This window comes from Heterocephalus glaber, unplaced genomic scaffold (genome assembly GCF_053883595.1).
Source record: "Heterocephalus glaber isolate CG9 unplaced genomic scaffold, H.glaber_assembly_v1.0 deba00001564, whole genome shotgun sequence".
Taxonomy (NCBI): domain Eukaryota; kingdom Metazoa; phylum Chordata; class Mammalia; order Rodentia; family Bathyergidae; genus Heterocephalus; species Heterocephalus glaber.
The window spans coordinates 891,476-915,025 of record NW_028258351.1 but is presented as its reverse complement, the minus strand read 5'-3'; the positions used below and the strand labels follow the sequence as shown (position 1 = coordinate 915,025).

Below are 23,550 nucleotides of genomic sequence, written 5' to 3'. Positions count from 1 at the left end.
GGCAACATACCAGACTGTGGTTGCATTCCATGAACACTGGGAATTGTCACTGGTTACATAGCCATTCTAACAGGCATGTTTTGGTATTTGTTTTGCTAATATTTTGCTAAGAATTTTTATATCTATATTTATAAGGGATATTGGTCTGGAATCTTATTCTCTCCATTTGATTTGATATGCTTCTTTTTTTTTTTGTACCAGGGATCGAACTCAGGACCTTGCGCTTTTGAGGCAGGCAGCAGAACCACTGAGCTAAATCCCCAGCTTGATTTGATATCTATAGAGTAATGCTGACCTCATACATCTCTTCTGGAAAATAATGTAAATTGGTATATAGCCTTTGGATTTATGTATCCTTAAGATATATAAATATATATAGATTATATATCCTTAAGATTTACTAGTATAACCGTCCGGGAGTAAGTTTCTTTTTCTTAGCTGTAGTGTTTTTAGTGTTTATTCTACTTGCTGTTCTCTGAGCTTCTTGGATCTATGGTTTTGTGTGTGTCATTAATTTGGGAAAGCTCTCAGCCATTATTTCTTCTACCCATCATCATCTTTCTCTTTTCCTTCTAGGATTCTAATTATGCATACATTGCACTGATATTCTCACAACTCTTGCATGCTTGTTCTTTTTTGGGTTTATTTTTGTCTTTTTTTACTGTTGTGTGTTAGAGTTGGGGGAGGGGGCAAGGGAAGTTTTGTTTTGTTTTGCAGTGCTGGGATTATAGGCATTTGCTACCATACCTGGCTAATTAGGGCCATTTCGTGGTAGAGCACTTGCTCAGTGCGCCTGAAGGTTCCACCCCCAGGATTGATGAAAAAAAAAAAAAAGAAACTCAATTGGAAATTTTAGCTAGGCCTGGTAATGCATAACTGTGATCCCAGCATTTAGGAAGCCTAGGTATGAGAATTGCAGGTTTGAGGTCAGCCAGGGATACACAGGAAGTCCCTGTCTCCAAAAAAAAAAAAAAGTAGTTCCAGAAATCTGTTTTAACTGAGTCTGGTCCTGGTGATTGCTTCATCTCTTCACAGTGTGTGAGTTGTTTTGGTTTTTGCCTTTTCATACGCCTCTATTATGTTTTGCTAAAAGTAATAACATCTTATGTAGAACAGTAGATACTTTGGTGTATAGATACACCTGACAATAAGCATGCATTTTTTTCTGCTTAGACCTTCATTGCAGAGATAGAATTAATCTAGTGAGGAGTTAAGCTTAAGACTTGGTGTAGCTATGATTAACCTTAGTGGTTTCAGGTTCCTATAGCAAAACATTTGTGTATTGCTGATAGTGGTTAGGTTGACGGAGCAGTGCCTGTCCCAAGCTCCTCATCCTGTGTCTTGGACAGGATCCTTTCCCACCCTACCATCATGTTAGGCAAACCCTCTACCTCTGAGCTATACCTTGCGCCGTCTCTTTTCTTTTGTTGCTCTCTTGCCCTTCTCCCCGAAGTGTTCTGCTGCTGTTCAAAATATGGCTGGGACTGGCATTCCACTGGTGTTCGTAGTTTTAGATGCTGGAGTGGGGAGGGAGGGTTAGTTCACTTGCCCTTTCCCAGATAGTTGCAGGCCCTGTGACATTCCTGCTCCTTCCCCAGGGGTAGGATTCTTCTTCCCTGTTGCCTTCCTTGGCTGCAGTGACATCTCACCAGTGCCTTGAGAGGAGCAATATTTCTGGCCTTCCACTCCCTCTCTGCTCCCCAGTGGAATAATTTCTATTCCATAGACCAGGTTAGAGGAAGGTTCTGGTGAGTTTTCTGTGCCTTTCTCCAAGGATGCTGGATACTTCTCCTGTGTCTACATCACAGCTGACACTTCTTAGGGCTCTTTGCATTGTTTTCTGTCAATACCTGGTTGCGACTGTGTAGAAAAACCTGCAGGCGGGTGTGGACTCCCAGCAGTTTCTGTACCGCCCCCCCACCCCATGTTGTACTTCCAGCCCATACTTTCACATCTTCACTAATGATCACTTTAGGTAAACTAGTACTAGTGACCTCTCCCCCGTAGAAGCCTGACACTCACCTTCAGTTAGGCCAGCCAGTCACTCTTCAACCTTGGCTTTCCAGTGGGTTCCAAAAGTCCTAACTTGTATTTAATCTGGCTCACTTTCATTCTAAGAGCGGCAGCAGTGTTTCTTCTAGCTCTGTGTCTCACGGAGCAGAGAGTACTGGTTTTTTCTTTTTGGTTTTTTAACCACTTAACAGTTTACCCTGAGAGTCACTTGGGCAGGTATCATTTCAACCAGTTGATCCTTGTATTGAATAAACTTGATTAAATTGTCATTTTTGTATTTCCTGTTATCTTTAAAAAGTCAATGAAAAAATTGCAATTTTTGGTCATCCTGTATTTAACTAATTGAACTGGTGAGTGGTTAAGGTGTTAAGTATACACTTTACTGATTCAGAGACAGGATTATTTTAAAGCCATAATTCAGAAAGTAAACTAAAAATTTCTAAGTTCACTCTTACTTTTAAATTATGAGTGAGTATAAAAAATTTGGAAAACAGAAAACTCCAGGAGCTATTGTTTCTTTGCATATTTATTCTAGTCTTTACATGGCAATATTTTAAAACTTTTCATTCTCTCTCTACTTCCCACATCAACCAATAAATGCATGCTTCATAGTCTAGATTTGTAGAAGTTTTAAAACTCTGCCCAGTGAGGCTAAATGGCAAATGGTAACATCAGATTGGGACATGAATCGAGTGGGCTGCTCTATTTCTAAACCCCTGTCCTCCTTCCATTCCTGTTCAGCAGAGCTCCTCCAAGCCAGTGTCCTCACCCAAGTCCTACAGCACAGTAGTGTCCCTGACATGCACCTGGAAGGCTGCTCCATAAGCTTACCTCTGTCAGCTCCATGCGACCTGGTGAGGCCCTAGTGACTCTTTGGCTTAACTGCGCACCTAGCTGTTCTATGGCTTTCATCTTTGGTCAAACTCCAGTTGCTTGTTTGGAAAATGATTTCTCTAAATGTTTGTCACTCCTGACAGATTTTTGTATTTGTTTTCCTGGTCCAAAAGCAGGATCAGAAAACTCAGAACCTCTTTGTGAGGGCCCAGCACATCTTACCTGGAGGTCCCACTATTGGGGTGGCACTCTACAGCTTAGGGTAAGAAGTGTGCTAAACCCAGTGGCCCATGGAAGAGCACTTTGTTGTTGAACAGTTTGAGGTCTCAAAAGAATCTGATTTGTTTGAGATATAAATAAGAAAAGCTCTTTATTCCAAGGCCAACTAAAAAAAGATTTCCTAAAGCACAACGAAAGTGTTCTTTACTGATTGCTGTTAAGGTAACTGGTGGCTCAATGGTACAGCATGTGCCAAGCATGCTTAAAGCCCTGGACTTGATGCCCAGCTGCAAGAAAAAAAAAAGCAGGTGACAATCTTATAATCATTACAAACCTATAAAGACCAGCTTTCGGGAGGCTGAAGCCAGGAGTATTTGGAGTTCAAGGCCTGTGAGGGCCTCAGAGTGAGGTCCTGTTTCAAAAAATAACACCTTATCCAAATCTACCCAGGCTTTTTTTTTTTTTTGGCTAGGAGTCAAACCCAGGGCCTCAACACGCCAGGCTAGTGTTGTACCACTAAGCTGCTCCCGAGGCCAAGATAGTCAGTCATTTTCAATAATTTGGTAACATCAGTAAATTTCTTTTATGTTCAGATGATTTTATTATACCTAATGGTTCACTTAAATCTTCTTACATGCTACTGCTTCAGAAAGTAAATACTGGGCTGGGGCTTTAGCTCAGAGGTTCCACTGCCTGCCTTGCAAGCGCAAGGTCCTGAGTTCGATCCCTGGTACCAAAAAAAAAAAAAATTGTGAGCGAGCAGAAAGTAAATACTAAATTTTGAACTAAATACTAAATCTTAAGTATTTTTTTTCAAAGGTAAACAACACTTACCAAAAGTTCTTTTCTGTGCATAAAGTCATATTAAAGACTGAATTTAGGGAATTTGGAATTTAAAATGATTGTAGTTGTGTGAAGTAAAAAACTGAATGGTGAGAATAGATAACAATGCAGTGTATTTAACTAGTTTACCTCCCATTCCTTTATATGCAGGCATCTTGCTAACGGGCTTCACTCTGTCCCACTTCCTCTTTTCTATCTCCCTTTACTCTAGACAGCATTCTTCTAGAAAGACTTCCAACCACAACTCACCTCTTTCCTTTTCAAACTAAACAGAGAAAGGTGACCAAAAGGGAAAACTTGAGTGGTTGGTACAGAGTTGTAAGAAATAAGTCCTTGGGAAATGTGGTGGAGGTCCTGTTTTCTGTTTTAGGTACTAACTCCTCTCTTGTCCCTGTTCCCCAGTTAAGCCAGTGTGGAGAACATGTATAAGATGAAGCATGTCTTTTTCTGAGTTTTCTGCTGGAAATAATTGTTATAATAGCACTTAGCACATTTTCTTAAATGTTGCTATTTGTCGGGTGTGGTACTGCGTGCCTATAATTGCAGCCACTCAGCAGGCTGAGGCAGAAGGATCTCAATTTCAGGGATCACCTAGGCAATTGAGTGAGCCCCTGTCTGAAAATTTTAGAAGAGGGCTGAGGAGATAGCTCAGTGGTAGAGAATTTGCCTAGTATGCACAAGGCCCTGGGCTCAGTTCCCAGTAACCCTGTACCCACACTCCTACCCATACACAAAAGTTCCTAGGTAAGGCTAAAAAAACTACCATCCTAGGATTTTCTTCCTTTCCATTTCTGAGAGAATCTACGTAATTTTAAGCACTAAATAACAGCATTCTTTTAAAAAGACAAATGGACCGGGGATTTAGCTCAGTGGTTCTGCCGCCTGCTTTGCAAGCACAAGGTCCCAAGTTCGATCTCCAGTACCAAAAAAAAAAAAAAAGAAAAAGACAAATGAATATTGGTTTTAAATTGCTGGGTTTTATTAAGATGTTGGCAAAATTTCAACATACTCCTTACTTGAACAGCTTTTAATAAATAAAATATGATTACAACTGAACTCAAAGGTGATCTGTAGAGCGGGTTTGTAAATTGATACATTTACTTGGTAAGAAATGGTTCATTTCACTCCCTTTACTCCACAGAGAATTCATTGCAGAGAAATGTCATGAACAAGAGAAAGCCTGTCTCGCCAGAGAGCACCTAGAAAGTTACAGTGATGTATCTAGATTAGCTAATACATCAGAGTCAAAGCATTTCCTTTTCATAAGCAACTGCTGTGTCAGTCTAGAGTTTCGTAACTATTGGATAATTTCTAATTAGTACAATAGTTTTTGAAATAGATAAAATGCTGCTGGAGGAAGTAGCAATTATTCTTTAGTATTTTGCCCTTTGTTTGAAAGATAGTTGTGTTATAATACTGGCAATATAATTTTGTTTTGAAAAAGACATTTAATCTTTTCACAGGTCAGAACAGAAGAGTGGGTACTTATCTCTTAACAGCACATGGTTTTTCAAAGGTGAAAAACATTCACTTTTGCTAATTTGTGACTCAAAAATCATTTGAAATTAAGGTGTGAACAAAACTTACAGTATCCCCTTTTATGGCCTTGCTTAGGTGAGAATGCTGAGTGAACAAATTGTTTAAAAAATTTAGATCATTTTCTTACCAGCTCACCAAGCTTTTGATAGGGAAGGACGTACTTGAGCCACAGCAGTTTTATCTGTAAACACAGAACACCTCATGCATCATTTTCATCTGCCATTGATGTTGCACTTCTTACTGGCACAGTGTTCCAACAATGGAGTGTGATTGTCCTGAAAATGCAGTGTTGATACTATACCACTATAAATATGGTCAGAGTTGACTTAATGTTGACATTGACGTTGCTGACATTGTCCTTGGAAAAGATATTACCTTCAAGGGGTCCTCCCAGTTAAATGCAACAGGAACTTTAATTGTATTCTTCAAGGTCAATGGATGGCACTTCTAGGTAAAGAAAAGTTATATACATATGTGTTTCTACCTGACCTCTGTAGTACAGACCTAAACGGGATTAATAACCCCAGTATTTGGTGCTGTAATGTTGCCTAACCTCAGATATCCCTCAAAAGTACATATCTAGAAAGTGAAAAAGGAAACCTTTAAGTTAGGGACTGACTCCCTTTGAAACTCACAGTGAATGTACAAGGAGTTTGTAATAACTTCATTGGTGACTTGAAGTTTGTTTCCTAACCAATACTACACTTTCTTGTTTATATTTTACTATATCCTATTCTAGTGAAACTTGGTTAGCAGGCAAACAAATTGATGCAGATCATGTTAAATTGAAAAAGGGATACTGCCACTCTTCAAGGATTGAGTGTAGAACTTTCACCACCACTAAATTACACAATGAGTAAAATTACAAAACACATAATTCACGGACTATACCTCAGCATTAACGGTTAATATATAATATATACTTTTATGTCTGTCTATTTTTACAATCACCAGATACACCATCATTAAATACAAGTTACAATAATGTGTAGATACCATTAGTTAGAGGGTTACTTATTGCTTACATTATTAGCAAGCAGCAAATAAGGGCACAGGATTTGAACAGAAGGGAACTACTTTCTATAACCAGTGGCATTAAGATATAACACTGCATTTCACAAAGCACTGCTTTTTATCTAGTTTATAGAACCAAGAGCAGCATGTATCAGACCAATAACCACTACTTTAATATTTATTATAGAATTTTAAAGGACTTACCTTACAAATGGTACCTAACTACCCTATAAATATGCATGTTGTGAACAAATGAATAGTTGCTATTTTTTACAATATTGAGAGAACTACTTTATTTTCTAGAGAGAGCTAATGGTATGAGACATGGAGTTAACACTGCTATATAGTCAGACCTACAAAACCCGTACCATTAGAAATGGGTCTGTATTTGTCCCAGTTTCATCCAACCATTTTTTCCCCAACTGAAAAAGCTTATCACTTGCAGCTTCTTTCCTTTCATCTTTATTATCAAAAGCATTACCAACATACAACTATAGAAAATTTAAATTTTTTTTCTTGGCTAAGCATTTTGGACAATAATGTGTACCAATATTCTGCTGCCTTTGTTTTCTTGTTTCCTTAGATAACTTGATTTGAAACTGACACTGCATCGGAAGGGTTGTCAACAAGATCTAGGCTTCAGAAAATGACAGATACAAGTAAGGCCCACGTATGGGGCAAAGAATCAGAATGATGAAAAAAGTCTAATACTATAGGTGGAGCCATGTTTACTCTTTCAACTATGTGTCACAAGACTTGAGGAAAGAATGAATGACTTCAAAGTCAAGAGAAAAAAAACACTAAAAATCTCTACTTACATCCAAATTTTAAAAAATAAAGTCTGTAGATTACCAATCAGATCATTGCTAAAGTGAAGCTTTGTTTAAAAATTATTTGATATAGCTCTACTGGCACCTATAATATGCTGCAGTCATCTAGATCTTAAAAACTTGTGAATTGTAACCCACCTCTGTCCTGGAACAGAAGGTAATTATACTATCATGTAAAAACATGATTAGGCAGTGGTTCTGCTCAGCAAGAGCACTGAGTGCATCTGACTGTGAGCGATCAGAGCAGCAGGGCCACTCCTGTCCATTGGCATGGCTGGGCCACAGTTGGCTAGGGAAGGGTGACATGGAGACATTCGTGATTCTCAGAATCAGAGGCTGCTTCGCTGAAAGTTTATTCGCTGTCTTTACTTGAAGATACACTTCTGGCTTGAAATGGCAGAAATAGCAAAAAACAGATGATTTTAAACTATGAAATATAACTAAATACTGAAATGAGAAGCACATGTCCTGTTTCTACAGTCTGAATTTGCCTGTAGCAGGACTCTGGCTTGTCTTCCAATTATAACTGAACAGACCTGGCTCTTGGTAATCTGCATTCTCCTTTGGACTTGGCCTTTGGGTTCACTTTTAGGCAGTACTTTCAGTCTTCTTTTCATACCAATTACTTCATTCCCTTGGGGAAAATAATTTTAGAGAAGTTGAAACTAGCATTTTTAATTTTCCAAAATCACTTTTTATGTTATAGTTGTATATGCCCATGCTGTCTGTGAACTTAAAAAAAAGGTAGAAAATATACAAATGCTATTTAACTTTCTTTTATAAATGGCATTTTGATTCTTGTATATTTGTACCTGACATCATCTCTATTAAACCAGTTTTATTCCTGAGATGAGGGTACAGTGAAAAACACATTAGCATCAGAGATTAAAACAGTGATTTTCTAAAATGACAAATAATAAAAATTCCACCAAAAGCACCATGACAGGTATGAAACTCCCAAATAACTACAGCCCTAGGAAATATTTTTAATTCAAAAAATGTTCAGTCTTTTATGTTACAAAAAAAAAAATCAATAAATTTTGACTATATCCTGCCTCATAAGTCTGAGAATATGACACCTTTACATTAGCTTTCTACTTTTACTGTTACCAGTTAAAACTCATATGGCTTTTAGTCTTTTACATGCCCAAAAAGGGGGAGAGGGATCCTTCATAGACCCCAATATCTTGAGAGACATTTCCCAACTAAATTCTGCATTGACTTTTCCATAGATATGAGGCATATCAGACCAGATTCACAACTGAATTGTGATTTCAACACTGTACGTCCTGACTGAAATAACTTCAAGCTTCCACTAGTGACGTGAAGGGATGGCGGGGTAGGGATGGGGGGCAGGTGTAGAGACACATCACAGGGACCAGTTGTATAATTTTGCTAGTGAAACCGCCAATACTTTTTTTTTTTTTTTAGATTAAGCACTATTTTGAGTTTCCTAGAGATCTATTTACATTTAAGAATTGAGCCATCCATGGATTCATAATGAAACACATATGTTTTAGAAATGTCTACCTTGTTTCTACTCTGATAGTGGTGTTTTTAATTGAGAGCTAGCTAGCCTACTTTAATGAAAAAGTATTATATTTTAAAGCTCCTGAAAACATCTGGGCATGGAATATCATTACTCTTTCTAGCCTTCCTCATTGTGTTTTCATTGTACCCTTTCCAGCTGTTTTCCCTCCATGGCACAGAACTTCTTAACATCCTATTTCTCTTCCCACTTCGAATAAGTGAGGTCAGGCTAATGCCTATTTTGTGGGAAGGCTCTCGAACAGAGAGAAATGAGTAAAACTTTTGCCACCTCTTGGAGTAGTAGTGGCGTGAATGATACAATCTAGAAACTCTTTTCCCCAGGGATTTAAACTGTTCATTTTCCAACCCAGAAAAGACAGGAGACAAATTCTCCATTCTGTATATCTGCTGCCCTGTGGAACCCAAATTAAAAGAAGCGGAAAACTCTCTAGCACCACTCCATTCAGGCAATGATGATGATTGAACTGATTTTTCCTCCATCATTAGCTCATTAATAAGATTCGCTTTCTTTGGTGCACCAGGACCAAACATTTCAACTGGTGGCAAACACTGGGCACTGTGAGTTTTGCTTGCTTTTAATTGTGTGAGATCTAGGTAGCCTGGGTCTTCCAGCACGTTGATTTGGGACCCTGGGCTGAGGCTGGTTCTATCAGTGAATGAATCCACACGCCCATCATAGCCTAGATCGGCTGGTGCTGAGCACTGATGCTGAGGCCAAGGGCGTTTGCACTCTCCATGATTCTCCTTATCATCCCCACCATCTTCTTGCCCTCCTTGAAAAGAGTTCTCTGTCCAATCTGATTCCTCACTAACATTTACAGCTTTGTTCATGTCCCTCAGGAATACCACAATAACAGTGATGTTATCACTTGACCCAGCATCACGAGCTGATGCTACTAATTTGTGGGCGACCATGCTGCTGTCTCCATTGTTCTCTTTCAAGTGGTCAGACACAACTTTCACTGCCTCGTCAGGGTTCACGGTATCGTAGAAGCCATCACAGGCCAGAATGAGGTAGTCTTCAGTCCCATCCAAGACAGTAGAGGCAGAGTCCGCATCCCCACAAATATATGGCTTATGTTCAGCATCTCCTGTGGGAATTAGAAAGTAGAGACATCAGAAGGCAGACTTTGGTTTACTCGAATGCTTAGAATGTTTATGGCCAAGCCAGGCACAGTGGCACAAACCTATAATCCCAACACTCTGGGAAGCTGAAGCAGGAGGACTGCAAGTTCAAGCCCAGCTTGGGGAATTTAAGCAATTTAGTGAAATCCTGTCTAAAAAAAAATTTTTTTTAAAGGTAAAGGCTAGGGATATAGCTCAGTGCAAAGGCCCCTGGGTTCAATCTCCAGTAGCATAAAAGAAAAAAAAGTTTACTGCCAATGTCATGATCATAATTTAATTGAAAGAATTTATAATTTCAGATACAGCACTTCCAAGTTCTGTTAAGCAGGTATTGCTTATGTCTTAATTCCAGTTAAATAATTAGCTAAGAACTAAGGTATTTGCCATATACTGTGAAGCTTGTGCCTCTGGCTATCATTTAAGCTTTGCTGAGTATGACAACAGGTAAGGTAGATCTAAATTTGTTGTACTAAAAAATTTCATCCTACATGGGAAAGCTTTTTTGATTTAGTAGATTTGTTCTCTTGCTAGTGGTTAGATTTTATTTAATTGCAACTTGAGTACAAATCCACTTAAAAAAAAACACCAAAAGTTCTCATTTTCTTCATTAGACAATTTTTGTTCTGTCCTTACTTAAAAGTCAATAAATAGCTTCATATTACAAGCACAAAGGAGGGTTTGTGTTACAAGAAATTTGAAATATCAATTGCAACTCCCTCAAGCCAGGAACACTCATGTGGCTTATCCAAGCCCTCGTATAGGAAACTAGAATGCAGATCTCTTGGTCCCCAATCTCCTTGGCTTTCTTCTGCTTAATGTTGCTTTAATGTCTAGAGATTAAAAAAAAAATATGACGGGCTGGGGATTTAGCTCAGTGGTTCCAGCGCCTGTCTTGCAAGTGCAAGGTCCCAAGTTTGATCCCTGGTGCCAAAAAAAAAACAAAAAAAACCATTTTTCTCTTCTCTTTAGAAATTATTACCATGTTCTTGATTTCTTCATATGTCTCTGATTAACCCTCTCTTCTGTCCTTATTATTCATCCTCTCATTTACTAATAGCTGTGAGAACCCCCATGGTCCTCCTAGGCCTCTCTTTTCTTGCTTAGTTCATCTACTCACAGAATCACATTTGAGCTGGGTCTTGAAGTATAAGTTACCACCAGGCAGAGAAGGTCCTTCACTTGGAGGAACAGCATAAGCAAAGACAGGGGCTGCTGTTAGGCAGTGGTGTGTATAATCAAACTGGAGACCCTGGGCCCACACTAAGCTAGGTTTCTGTCACCAGCTACTGAAATAATAGATCACCTGCAGTGCCTTTGGAACTTTCAGATCCAGAATACTACAGGATACATTCATTGTTTACTTTCATTGATTTCCTTTAGGTACCTGGAGAGAACCTACCTGGTAATGGTTAAGGACACCAGCACTGCTGCCAGACTGCCTGGCTGTAAATCCTAGCTTGTTACCTACACAACTGTCATTAATTACTGTCCTTTCCATTGCCCTAAACGAACTTTTTGACTAGGGGAAGATAAAATGAAGATACACTAATTTAAGTGACATGGCTATATATTCATTGTTTCTGATAACTGTTCTAGGTTCTCTCTTGCCCAAGAAAATTTTCTTTCCAACATTTCACACCCCTGTTTAATCCTCAGATAGGCCTGGAAGGTTCAATAGGAGACCTATGGATAACTCTCCTAGAACCAATGTGGGCAACATGCACTACCTATCCAGCAGATTGTATGACTGACTACCAGAACAACAGACCAAAAAACCCCCATAACATTAGCCAGGCATGGAGTGCTGTAATCCCAGCACTCAAGAGGCTGAGGCAGGAGGATCACTGTGAATTAGAGGCCACCTTGGGCTACATAGTGAGTTCAAGGCCAGCCTGAACTACACAGCAAGACCCTGTCTCAAAAACAAAACACGACAGTTACTTAATAGAATGACTTTAGTATATCTGTAAGATAAGATACTAGTTGTTTGGCCACCTTTAAGTCCTCAGCTCCATTCCTATTCTCAAATGTATAACTCCCTCCTCTTACTCAGCTAGACTTGTCTTCCATTCATGCACTATTTCTTACAATAGTCAAAACCATCTTCCTCAACCATGGTTTTGATTTCACGAACTTCATTTCTTTACTATGATGCCTCCCAATAGCCTGTTAGAGCTAATTAAAACTTCCAATCATGGGATTCAGTACCCTCCACCAATCCACTTAATTTCCCCTACTCTACCTGACTAAATTATCATTATTTTTTAAATTCCATCTCTAAAAATAAACATCTGAGTCATACTGTTCCCAAGTCTTGTTTTAGTGCCACAATTAAAAGACTACTGCAACTGTTGGTTTGGAACAGAACATACAAAGATTTGCACAGAGAAAATGCTGCCAAAATTCTGGCTTTTCACCTGCTCTACTGTTGGTGTCAAATTCATGACATTTCGCCCCCAAATTTGGTAGGAGGGCATGAATATCCATTTCATGGTAGAAATGGCAACATCCCTTTGTCTTCAACCTCCTCTCTCCATATGCTGGGAAACATGCTTCTGTCAACTTTGGATCATGCATCTGAAGGGCTCATGGAGAAAAATAATTGAAAAGCTTTTCATTTTCAAAACTTTATCATTTACTGCATGTCCTCAATTCCTACACTGCCTCCAAGTTTAAAATTTTTTTTTGTTAATTTGTAGAGATTCACCAAAGCCACTGCCATTTTCCTAACTCAGAGGTATCCCTTTTCCTTTTCAAAGCTGACCTGTGCTGTTGGTCATGTCTTTCTAGGTCTCTGGCTACTCTCTCATTTTCAGTTTCTCCTCTGCTTACTCTCTTTTTAAACACAACTCAAGTCTAAAATATCCTCATTCTAAAAACAGAAGCAATAAAAGCAACCTTTTCCCAAATCAGCTTTTCCCTCAAGCCATCACACTATTTCCTTTCTCCCTTTCACAGACTGCCCAAGAAACAAAACTGGTTTGTTCCTGTGTTCCTGCCTGTTTTTCCTCACCTTGTTTTCTATAACCCCTCCTAATCTGTATTTCAGGTATCATCAATTATTTCCTGATTTTTAAATTCCATTATCTCTTTTAAACCTACTTCTCACTTGACCTCTAGCACTCAACACTGTTGGCTATTTGCTCCTACAAAGCCTTTTCCCCTAATATCCATAATATCCCACTTCTCTACCTCTGGTCACTTCTTGATTTTCTTTGCTGATTCAATAACACTTAACATTCATTGTGTGCTAAATGTGCCAGACATGGATATAAGTATGGTGCATGTGGTAACACTATTTAAGAGAAAGATTCCATGAGCTGGATACTCTTATTCTTCCTACTTTACAAATGAGCAAATAGACACTGAGAAGTGAAGTAAATTTCCCAAGGCCCGCAGCTCCAGAGTCTGTCCACGGTATTATTCTCCCCCTAAGTAATGAGTCCGTGTCATCCTTACAAAACACGCATTCCCTGGGCAATGTAACCCATGCCTATAGTTTTCCTTCACAGTTTGCTAGCATCATTGCCAAAATGGAATGAGTTCTCAAACCTCTGTGTCTAACCTAGAACTTTCTGCTAAGCTCCAGATCTGTATTTCCAACTACATATTCTCTTCCAGGTCATCCCATAGGTACCCAGAACATAGAATATGTCCCAACAACTCATTACCTGTCTTCCTCACCCCCAAACTACTGCTGCTTTGTTACACATGCTTTATCTTTCCAGTGACAAAAGTCAGAAACCTGGAAGTTAGCTTTCTTCTTCCCCACGCCATTCTGTCTCATCAGTTATATCCTCTTCCATACCCCTTTTCAGCTGTCCCCATCACTGTAACAAATATATCCACAGCCTCCTGAATCAGCTCCCAACTAGGCACTTTGTTGTCTAGTCCACCTTCTGTGCTATATCTGCAAATATCTGCAAATGCAAACCTGAATGTGTGGCCTGAATGTGAAGCCCTGCACAGTCTAGTACAAACACTGTCAGTCTCTTAGCATTCACCCTCCGGTCTAGCCTCCTCTATTTGTTACTATTCCTGACCATGCCACACCCTTTCAAAATCCCAGGTATTTATACTCCTTTATGTACCTGGGATTTCCTTTCCTCAAAAGTCACTTCCTCTATGACTCTATTCTTAGACTGTGATTTTTTCAAGGACATTCTTCCACTTTAGTTTCACCTTGTGTTCTGTTTTTAGAATCAAGAAAAGACTTACCCTGTAGTAAGTTTTTGTTCTAAAACAAGCATTAAAGATAACCCTCAATCTTCTGACAAAGACAGATGAGATCAAGAAAAAGAGGTCTTCAGTTAAGAGTTGTCAAAAATAATTCTATATAGGAATATATTTTGGAAATGAGAAATTTCCCCCTCTTTGGCCTTATTCCAGAGTTTCTAATAACTCCCACAATGTCAGGTAAAGCTCTCAGTTTTTTAGGAGGTATTTGTAGGATCTCTTAGCTACTTCTCTTTAAGCCTTCTGCTGCTCGTATTTGGGCCACTTCACAGCTTGCCAGCACCTCCCCAAAGAGTAGGAGGAACTCAAATCACTTGGGAAAGTAAATCATTCTTTTCAGATTTTCTTACTGTTCTGGAATGATTTGGTAATAATAAACTAAATTTGGAAATTAGATGTGAGTTCTAGCCATGCTAACCCTAGGTCCAAATTACTCCATTTCTTTAGGGAGGCAAAGATTATGAATTACAGTACATGTTCATATCACCTATGAAGACAAACAATGATTTATTCTTTTAAAAACCAGGAAGTGAAGGCAAATTAGAAAGCCTAAAATAAAGACCCAGGGCCCAAAGTGAGACAAAAACAAATAGCTCAATTATTTGAACTTATACCCTTGCATTTTTCCAATCAGCTACTTAATCTCTATGTTTTAGACAGTTTCACTGACTTTCACTTTCTTTTGAAAAATTAAAGTCCTAGGGAAACAGGTTATTTGAAACCCAGGGTTATCTGACAAATTATTGTAGTCCACTTTTGAAAAATAGTTTTCATATCAAAAAGTACAATAATATCTATGAATTCTTTTTTTACATTTTGAAATTCAGTTAATTAGTGTAAAGATATTAAGTAAATATGGATAAACTATAAGGACAACTTTTTGTTCTCTGGAAAATACTGATTTAAGCCAGATATGCCAAAAATGGAATGAAATGAGGATTGTTATGGTTTAAGGAGATTTGTATATTAACAAATGCGTCTATTTACAAAAATACATATAAACTAGTAAATTTGGCATTTCTTCTTATAGCTCCCTTTTATTTAATTTAAATATTTAATTATTAAATTTATTTAAACATATAAATAGATGTCATTAAATAATTAAGAAGAGGCATTATCCAGTTGTTATTTGAAACATATAATAAGCATTTTGATACTATAAATCATCATCTCGGGCTCCTGTGTTTCTGAGTTACTGTGAGACAGTGAGCTAGAAGAGTACAGTTTGGAGAAACAAAATTAATTTGTTTTTCCTACCTATAGCTCTGGAGACTGACAGACTTCCATTGACCCTCCAGGCACCAAACCAGACTACACAACCTCCAAGGGCCTCAATTCGCTGCTTTTCATCCTAAACAGCGACGCAATAAAAAGAAGCAAATAACTGGATTCAAGATTTATTCATCTACTTTAACAATTAACAACAACAGATAAAATACTCATCAGCTTCCTGAAAAAGTTCTCTGTATTCTTCCTGTGGAAGGTGGGCAGAGTTGCTGAGATTAAGGGCAATAATTGAGTGAATCCTAAGTAATCCCTAGAAAACTGCCTTTCTGAGATGTGTTTTCATAGAAGAAACCATACTTACCTCTCTGTCTGGTTTATGTGGTTTCATTAGTTCAACAGCTTGGCCTTTTCTCACGAGCATAACCTGGGAATCACCCACCCAGGCCACGTGTAGCATGTTGCCTCTGATAAAAGTCACCACTCCTGTGGTCCCACATCTTAAGCTCTGAAAATAGTTTAAATAATACTAGAGTGAATGAAAAGAACTGGACACCAAAATCTCATTGAGAAGCAATTTATAAATAGAAGCTTTTCATTTAGGAGGCAGACTATAAGGTAGATGTTTGAATATTTAAGTTTATTACAGTAAAAGACACATTGCCACTAATCCCCCTCTCAAAATATTCCCCCAAGCTTCAGACACACTTGTCCCATCATTCTTTCACTTTGTGAAGCAGCTCTGCAAGTCCTCTTTTGTGAGTGTCTTTATGGTGAAGGCTGCTCCCCAGTGCCACCCAACAGAAAGGCAGGCTTATAAAAATATTACTGTGTACCCTCATCCACCTTATTCACCAGCTCTGGCACTGTGTGACTTGGTTCTTTCCCAAAGTCAAAATGACCATGAAAAGTAAACATTTTAAATCAAGTCTTAGGACATTGAGGTGGCTATAGTAACACAACTAAAGACTCAAAAGAGGACTTCCAGAACTGCTTTAGGAAGTGGGAAGAATGATGGGATAAGTATGATCCAAGCCAGGGGCTGGGAAGTGGCATTTGAGAGGAGTTAATGGCAGTGTGTCGTACTGTAATGATTTTTTTTTAATTAAATATTCTCGCCTGCCTTGCAAGTGCAAGGTCACGAGTTCGATCTCTGATACCAAAAAAAAAAAAATTAAATATTCACTCACCACATTTTTATCATACTTCATGTTAATACACTTTCAAAACTAGCAATTTATGTTTCTCAATGTAGTCTTGTACGTATATAAATCCATCTGATCTGTTATATACTAGATGGGGATGATTATTAATTCCATGTTAAATACAGAATTTAAAAACTGGCAGGTTATATGACTTGTCCAAGGGCAAGTAACTGATTACACAGAATAGAACTAAAATTCTTTTGCCTTTCAGCTCATTGCTAAAACCACTAAATCAATCCTTAAAGATTTCCACATTCTTGTCTGTTTCGTTATTGACCTGCTGTATGTTCAGTGAGATGTCCTAGACATACAAAATAATACATAAAGCACTTGTCTGATATACAACAAATGCTCCCAAGATAAGAGGCCAAGAGATAATAGGCATTCCCTGCTGTACTAAGATGCTTATACCTTTAAAAATAATAACTTCCCTACAATATTTTTAGAGATCTTTGTTTTTGGAACATTGCATAAAGAACTAACAGCCTGGAATTTCACTGCAGAAGCTACCACTGTACTGGAAGCTTTTGATCCTACTATACTGAAATGACATCTTCATTTGACATGAGTCACCACCAAATGAGCATGACTTTCTGTTACTAAGGACCTGGCCTAAATTAGAACCAATGCGTCAGGGGTGGTAAAGGGCCTCTTGTATCCAATAAGAAGAAAAACTTCTTGTTTTTCCTATATAGGGAAAGTTTGTTATAAATCCTCACCCACCAATAAAATGTCTTCCCACACAGAATGTTCAAAAACTCAGCCCTCTGGATCACACGATAAAGACACTGTGGTGCATATGCCCCGGAGAGAACAGGAGGCAGGGCTGCTGCACAACAGGAATAGCTACTTTCCCCCAGCAGTTAGCAGCACATGGCAGCACAAGACAGAGCAAAGTGACTGCTGAGACAAACTTAAATTATTCAAGGGAACTGTTGGCAGAACTGAGAGACACTAGGACCCTGACAAAAGCAAAGGAGGTTAATGGGGTAGGGGTGGGGAGCACAATTTTGAGGAGATAAAAGGAATAGGAATAAACTAGAGAATGAAAAAGACAGACTGATTCTCTTTGTTTCACATTGGTGATTACAGATCACCTATCAGGGGCCAGGTCTTTTCCTCAAGTTGGAATTTGAGAGCCAGCAGCTTCAAGAAAGATGGCCAAGCAGAATACAGACACTGAAGAGACTGGGAAGGTCTCAGGTCACAAGTTGTGTTTTATTTTCCAGCCTGCTTGAATATGTAGTGGTTGACTTACTGAATTTGCATAGTAAACCAAACTCAGGGTTGCAGTATACGTACAGAATATTTCTTTCAACATTAAATATTTCTGGATAACTGTTTCATTAATTCTGAGCCCTACTATTGCTTTTAGTATAACTGTGAGATCAAAGAAATGGATTAAGTGATTACCCTGATCTGTCCAACTCCATTTTTAAATTAATTATTTATTTATGGTACCAGGGATCGAACTGGGGACCTTGTGCTTGCAAGACAGGCGCCGGAACCACTGAGCTAAATCCCCAGTCCTCCAACTCCATTTTAAAAGAGATAAATTTAAGTCATGTGGCAGAAGTGTTATTTTCTGTGTGTATCTAATTCTGTAATTTTAAAAATTAAAAGTTATTGTTTCTATTGGCCTTCAGTTCAAAATCCAGTATAGAGTACTGTAGTTAATTATGTGCTGATGCCCAGAATGATAATTAAAAATTTTTTTACTTTCAGATCTTATTATAGAGCCCATGAATTGCATTCAGAGTAAAAACACTTAGGTCTGATTAACCTTAGCAATATAGCATATGAGTTTGACTTTTCTTCCTGTTAAGAGAAAAGGATCATCTAAGGATTCACCCTCTCCAAGGAAATTTTTCCTCAAGAGACACAGCAAACACTGCCTACCCATTTAGAACGAAATGTATGGAAATTATCCCAGTTTCTGTTTCTTTTTTAAAACCATTGTTTTTGTTTTATATTCATCATACCCAGATCTTGTCAGCAAGAGTACTTAGAGACATGGTCCTACTGTGAACCTGACAAGCAACAGGGAATGAAAGAAAGAAAACTCACCTTCCAAACCTAGCAATGATTATAGAAATGAATCCAGAAAATCATAGCTTCCGAGTTCCTATACAATCATTGTACCCCTCTAAAACTCTTCCTAAAGAGGGAATTTGATATAGAACTACAACACAATCCAACACTGTGGGTCCAGAAAATACAGTTTGGATAATGCCTACCCAGAAAGAAAAAAGCAAAAGAGCTCTTCAATCACATAGAGCCAGGTGAGCTCCGCTACCTTCACAGCCGGAATGGAAGAGAAGGTGGCCTACCTCCCTGGCTGCCTTCTGCACAAAGCGCTCATCAGTGACCCGGAAGGCCCGGCAAAGAGCTTCAGCAGGATCATGGGGGAACATCTCCTGCCGTACTAGGTTAACGTGTAAGTGAATGGAAGCATAAATGGCAGCATCCACTCCCCCGTGGCCGTCAAACACTGCAAAGTAAGCTTGTTCTTCTTGGTCCTGTCAATACAAATAGAACAGTTAAGGGGTTGGTATAGTCTGATTTCCTCCTCCTCTACTGCATTTGTTGCTCAGGTAATGAGTCTGTGTTTCCCCTTTCTAACATGCGTGATCAGCTGCTGAAATACCTGCAATATGGGGCATCTGTGTTTACACACACAGCACTGGAACACATCGTGCCCAATTAGCTCAGGCTGAAGTGCCCTCTCTCTGAAAGTTGTCTTCTGCCATGGAAACCACCCACATCCATTTGCTTCAAAATTGCTGTTACAAGTTTTGGGGGAAGGGGAAGAAAGAGAAGGTATGAGGTAGAATTGAGGACTTTTTCAGAATGCCAAGGAACAATAGGTGGTAATTGGCTTTCCAGCACAAGGCCAGTTATGTTCAGGTTGTTTAAAATAGATATGAAAACACATACATAGTGGGGTTTTTTTTTTACAAAATAAAACATTTAATATGAAAAAACATACATATACACTTATCTCATGGTCCCTCAGCTTACATAGTTTTAAACTATAGTACCTTCTTTATAAATCATGGTCACATTGACTTCTCACCCTACATAGCACAGTCTCTAAACTGCTTAACTGAACTTGAACCACATCAGAGGTCCAAATCCCTTTTGTGGCTCTCAACTCTGCTTCAACCCTTGACAAAGATTTAGTTTCTTACTTTCTCACAAAGGCCACCTGCCAGGGGAAGGTCTTCCAATCTTTTGCTTTGCCTTGACAAAGCCTAATCATAAATTTATACATCAGCCACTAAATACATAGTTTACTTCTTCATCTTTGGTTCAAGTGTTTCAATCTCTGATCTGGTTTACTTAGGGGATCGATGACTCACTCAGGTCTCACAGAGTCCTGCACTCCCTTTAGGCAACAGTAAGTAAAGATTTTTTTTTTTTAATTTTCATTTTCAAGTCTGTTCATTTTGCTTAGGCTTCCAGGAGCCACAGAGGGGTTCGGGCCCTGTCACTGATTCTTGGAAAGATCGTATTTTCTCTGGTTTCTCTATGTTAGGTATAGACAAGTTGCTATATCATGGTGATCTGAAAGAATACTAAAACAGGTCCTTTTTTTTTTTTTTTTTTTGCGGTACCAGAGAATGAACTCAGGACCTTGGGCTTGCCAGGCAGGCGCGGGGCGACTGAGCTACATCCCCGGCCCCAAACAGGTTCTTTTAAACAAAAGTACCAAATATGAATGTCTATTGAATTATAATAAGACCCAAATATTATGAAATCTACATCTAATACAGAAAGTATAACTGTTCATTTTGCAATTGAACCAGTACCACCTATAATACTATTGAAGACTAACTTACTAAATAGAACTGTCTAGAAGTAATCCTGACATACAGAATTTCTATCTGTACTCAAGCACTAGTCTTTTTTTTTGTACTGGGGGTCGAGCTCAGGACCTTGCGCTTGTGAGGCAGGCGGCGAAACCACTGAGCTAAATCCCTGGCCCCTGCAATATTCATTTTTAAACAACTAAGTTTAGTATTAGAAGAAACAAAAGCGGGCCAGGTAGATTTCTTTTAAAAGGTTTCTTGTCTTTAAAAAAATGTATTGATGTTTTCCCTATTACAATAATGTATGATAATTTATGAAAATAAAAGAAGTATAAAGGAAATAAATATCACCTATATTTCTACCATCCATAGATAACCATCAGTTACAGTATCTGTTTTGTTTCTGTTTTTCCAGTGCTTGAGAATAAACCCAGGGCCTTGTGCCTGCTAGGCAAATGCTCTACGACTGAGTTACACTTCAGCCCTATATATCTATATTTTAAAAAATAGAATTAGGATCATAGTGTACATAAAACTTATCTATTTCATTTATAGTATCATTAGTATTTCTCTGTGTCACTAAGTATTGTTCAAAGACATTACTTTTAAAGGCTTATGTATCCCATGAACATAAGATGTTACCATTTTCTTTAATGAGTTAGGTTATTTCAAATTTTTTATAACAAAATTGTGTAAGACTTTATGGAAGACTTTCTGCACTTCTGTTTCCTTATACTAAAGAATTGGAATGAAATTATCAGATCAAAAGGTGTGAAAATTTACAAACCTCTAAATATTTGGTGCTCTATTGCCCTAAGGTACTCCTTCATGAGTTAGACCTCTGGGCTAATTTTTAAATTTGAAGGCAAAATACAAACCAAGTCATGAGCCAGCAGTAAAGCCCTCAAATCTGAGTATAATCTTCAAGTAGGTATAATAATACAAGGACTGTTTATCACATAGCCTTTGAGTTAGATTTGTACAGGCATGGTGCTAGAAACAAAGATGTCAGGTAATATCTTTATAGGCACCAATTACCAACCTGTCATCAGTGATTAGACCTTGACAGCTAAAAGTTAAATTCAGCTGCTAAATGAAGGAAATATTGTGATTTGCATAAATTACTACATTGTAATTTTTAAGTTATGGACTTAAGTGAAGAAAAGAGGCAAGTGACAGGTGAAGGAAACAAACCTACGTCTGTTTGCATGAACATAATGCATTTAATAGAAAAGGAAAGGAAGATATCAAGAAAATGGTTATTAAGCTGACAAGGCTTATATGGATCCAATTTGTCAGTCACAAGGATTCATGAAATGTAATTCCAACCACTTTCCTATATCAGGCACCAAGATTTTAAAGAGAAAATCACATGAAATCAAAAGCTGTCTCAGCCTTAAATGTATTCTTTTATTTTATATTTTGTATTGTGGGAACTCGGTAAACACTATTTGATTATACTATAGAAATATTTTCCCTTACAAAATAGCTTTTTTGAAATCTGATAGTTTTCTTTTTTACTTATATGTTTATAGAATAGCTCTAAAAGCTTACACAAGACACGGGTAACTTCCTTGCCTTCATGAAGGGGAACTGAGTACCTGGGTGATAAGTGATTTTTATTTTCACAATTTTGAACCTTGTGAACCTATTAAAATAACAATGGTCCCAGTTTTTTATTTGAACTTATTCAAAATAACAAAATAGTTCCTTTTCTGTATCTAATACAAGCAAATCTGTGCCACTTTGCAATCAGTCCTTCTTTAACTTACTCAAGATGCTATTTAGAAATATATAGCTCTCCTTTTCAAGCAGGACAATGAAGTTGTTTGTTTTGAAATCTCGCTGGCTCTCTAAAAGTGCCCTTTACCTCTAGGTTGAAGAGCATATTAAAGTCAGGAATGCAGACATGTTTGTCCTCCATTTTCCTGCGCATGTTTTTGATGGCATGGATTGATGTCTCATAATAAAGCTGGGGTCTCCTGCGGAGAGGGAAGTCTTTCACCCAGCTGCAGCAAATCTCGTGTAGTTTGCTGAAGACAGAACGGGCCAATTTCACTGTCTCAATCTCTGTGAAAGAAACACAGAAACCCCCAATAAAGAGCCTTGTAAAACTGCTTTTCACTCGCCTGCTTAGTAAAGACAGAAGTAGGTCACCTTAGTCAAGTTCCTCCTTAATAGAAGAAATTCGTTTTCCTCAAGAAAAATGAAATGTTGCTTCTGAAGAGAGAAAATGACACCCTCTCTAGTAGAAAATTATTACCCAGCAGCTGCCACTAAGATACCCTTATGTCACGAGTAGAAAACCTCAGGCTGGGTCCAGACCTAGTCCACGGCTTGATGTCTTCAGACTGGGGAGCACTCTGGCCCCTGTGCTCTAGTTCAGAGCACCCATTCCTTTTTGGTTGGCTGCTATGGTACTACATAGAGAGGAAGCCTCCTAGGCTTAGAAGAATGACTGAAAGATGAACATTGGTTATCCAGCCAATTGGAAGAGAAAAGGCCTATGAAAACAGATAGCTTGCTTACAAACTACAGGAATAAGTTTACTTTCATTATCATTTATTTGTGTCCTCTTCTTTCTTCCTAACCCCTTATTTTACAGTTTCCCAACTTTTCTCTCTCCTGTAAATGATCATCATTTGGAACTGAGTTACATATTTTTCTATTTGATATATTTATTAAGACTTTAGGTAACAGCCACTAGGTTAACAAGTAAGTTAAAAGTTTTATATTTCTCTAAGAAAAAAGTAAATTCTTCCTGTGTGTGCACCCCAGGATAGAAAAAGGTAGATAGCAAGCAGAGGAGCAATAGTAACAGGATGCTTCGCCACAGTAGTACTAGCGTAGTACTAGACCCCTCAGAGGTCGCACAGACTAGCTGGCTTCGGAGGCAGGTCTGCACCCCTCAGGAGACAGAGCAATGTATAAGCCTCTTCAGCAACGCCGGATGGAAGGGGAGCGATCGTATTTCAGATCACGTAACCCTCCGCTCAAGCCGTCCTCAAGTTGGAAGTATTGAAAGAACCCTGGGAAGATAAGGTTCACTGAGGCCAGTATTTTAGAAGCTCCTCCTACATCTCAGGTTGAAAAGAAAAAAAACTC

At 38.4% G+C, this 23,550-nt stretch overlaps 2 protein-coding genes across 8 annotated transcripts in view; one reads left to right on the top strand and one right to left on the bottom strand.

The window, feature by feature from the left end:
* Window positions 1-7,950, top strand: part of Trim37 (tripartite motif containing 37) — a 141,859-nt gene extending 133,909 nt beyond the window's left edge. For 4 of the 6 annotated variants that reach the window (XR_015443147.1, XR_015443146.1, XR_015443144.1 and 1 more), the window contains 2 exons: window positions 202-2,867; window positions 7,046-7,950. Coding sequence is in view for 2 of the 6 variants with exons in the window: in XM_013067665.3 (XP_012923119.1) it covers window positions 7,046-7,049 (4 nt within the window). In the remaining 4 variants the exon portion in view is untranslated. The remainder of the gene's footprint in view (window positions 1-201; window positions 2,868-7,045) is intronic. The other 2 variants (XM_013067665.3, XM_087191430.1) reach the window with 1 other exon arrangement.
* The window catches only part of Ppm1e (protein phosphatase, Mg2+/Mn2+ dependent 1E), a 149,065-nt gene continuing 130,381 nt past the window's right edge, over window positions 4,867-23,550 (bottom strand). For both annotated transcript variants that reach the window (XM_004870349.4, XM_004870350.4), the window contains exons 3-7: window positions 22,316-22,515; window positions 18,964-19,152; window positions 15,793-15,936; window positions 15,462-15,555; window positions 4,867-9,934 (exon numbers count right to left, since the gene is read on the bottom strand). In XM_004870349.4, coding sequence (XP_004870406.1) covers window positions 8,889-9,934; window positions 15,462-15,555; window positions 15,793-15,936; window positions 18,964-19,152; window positions 22,316-22,515 — 1,673 coding nt within the window. In that variant the 3' untranslated portion in view covers window positions 4,867-8,888. The remainder of the gene's footprint in view (window positions 9,935-15,461; window positions 15,556-15,792; window positions 15,937-18,963; window positions 19,153-22,315; window positions 22,516-23,550) is intronic.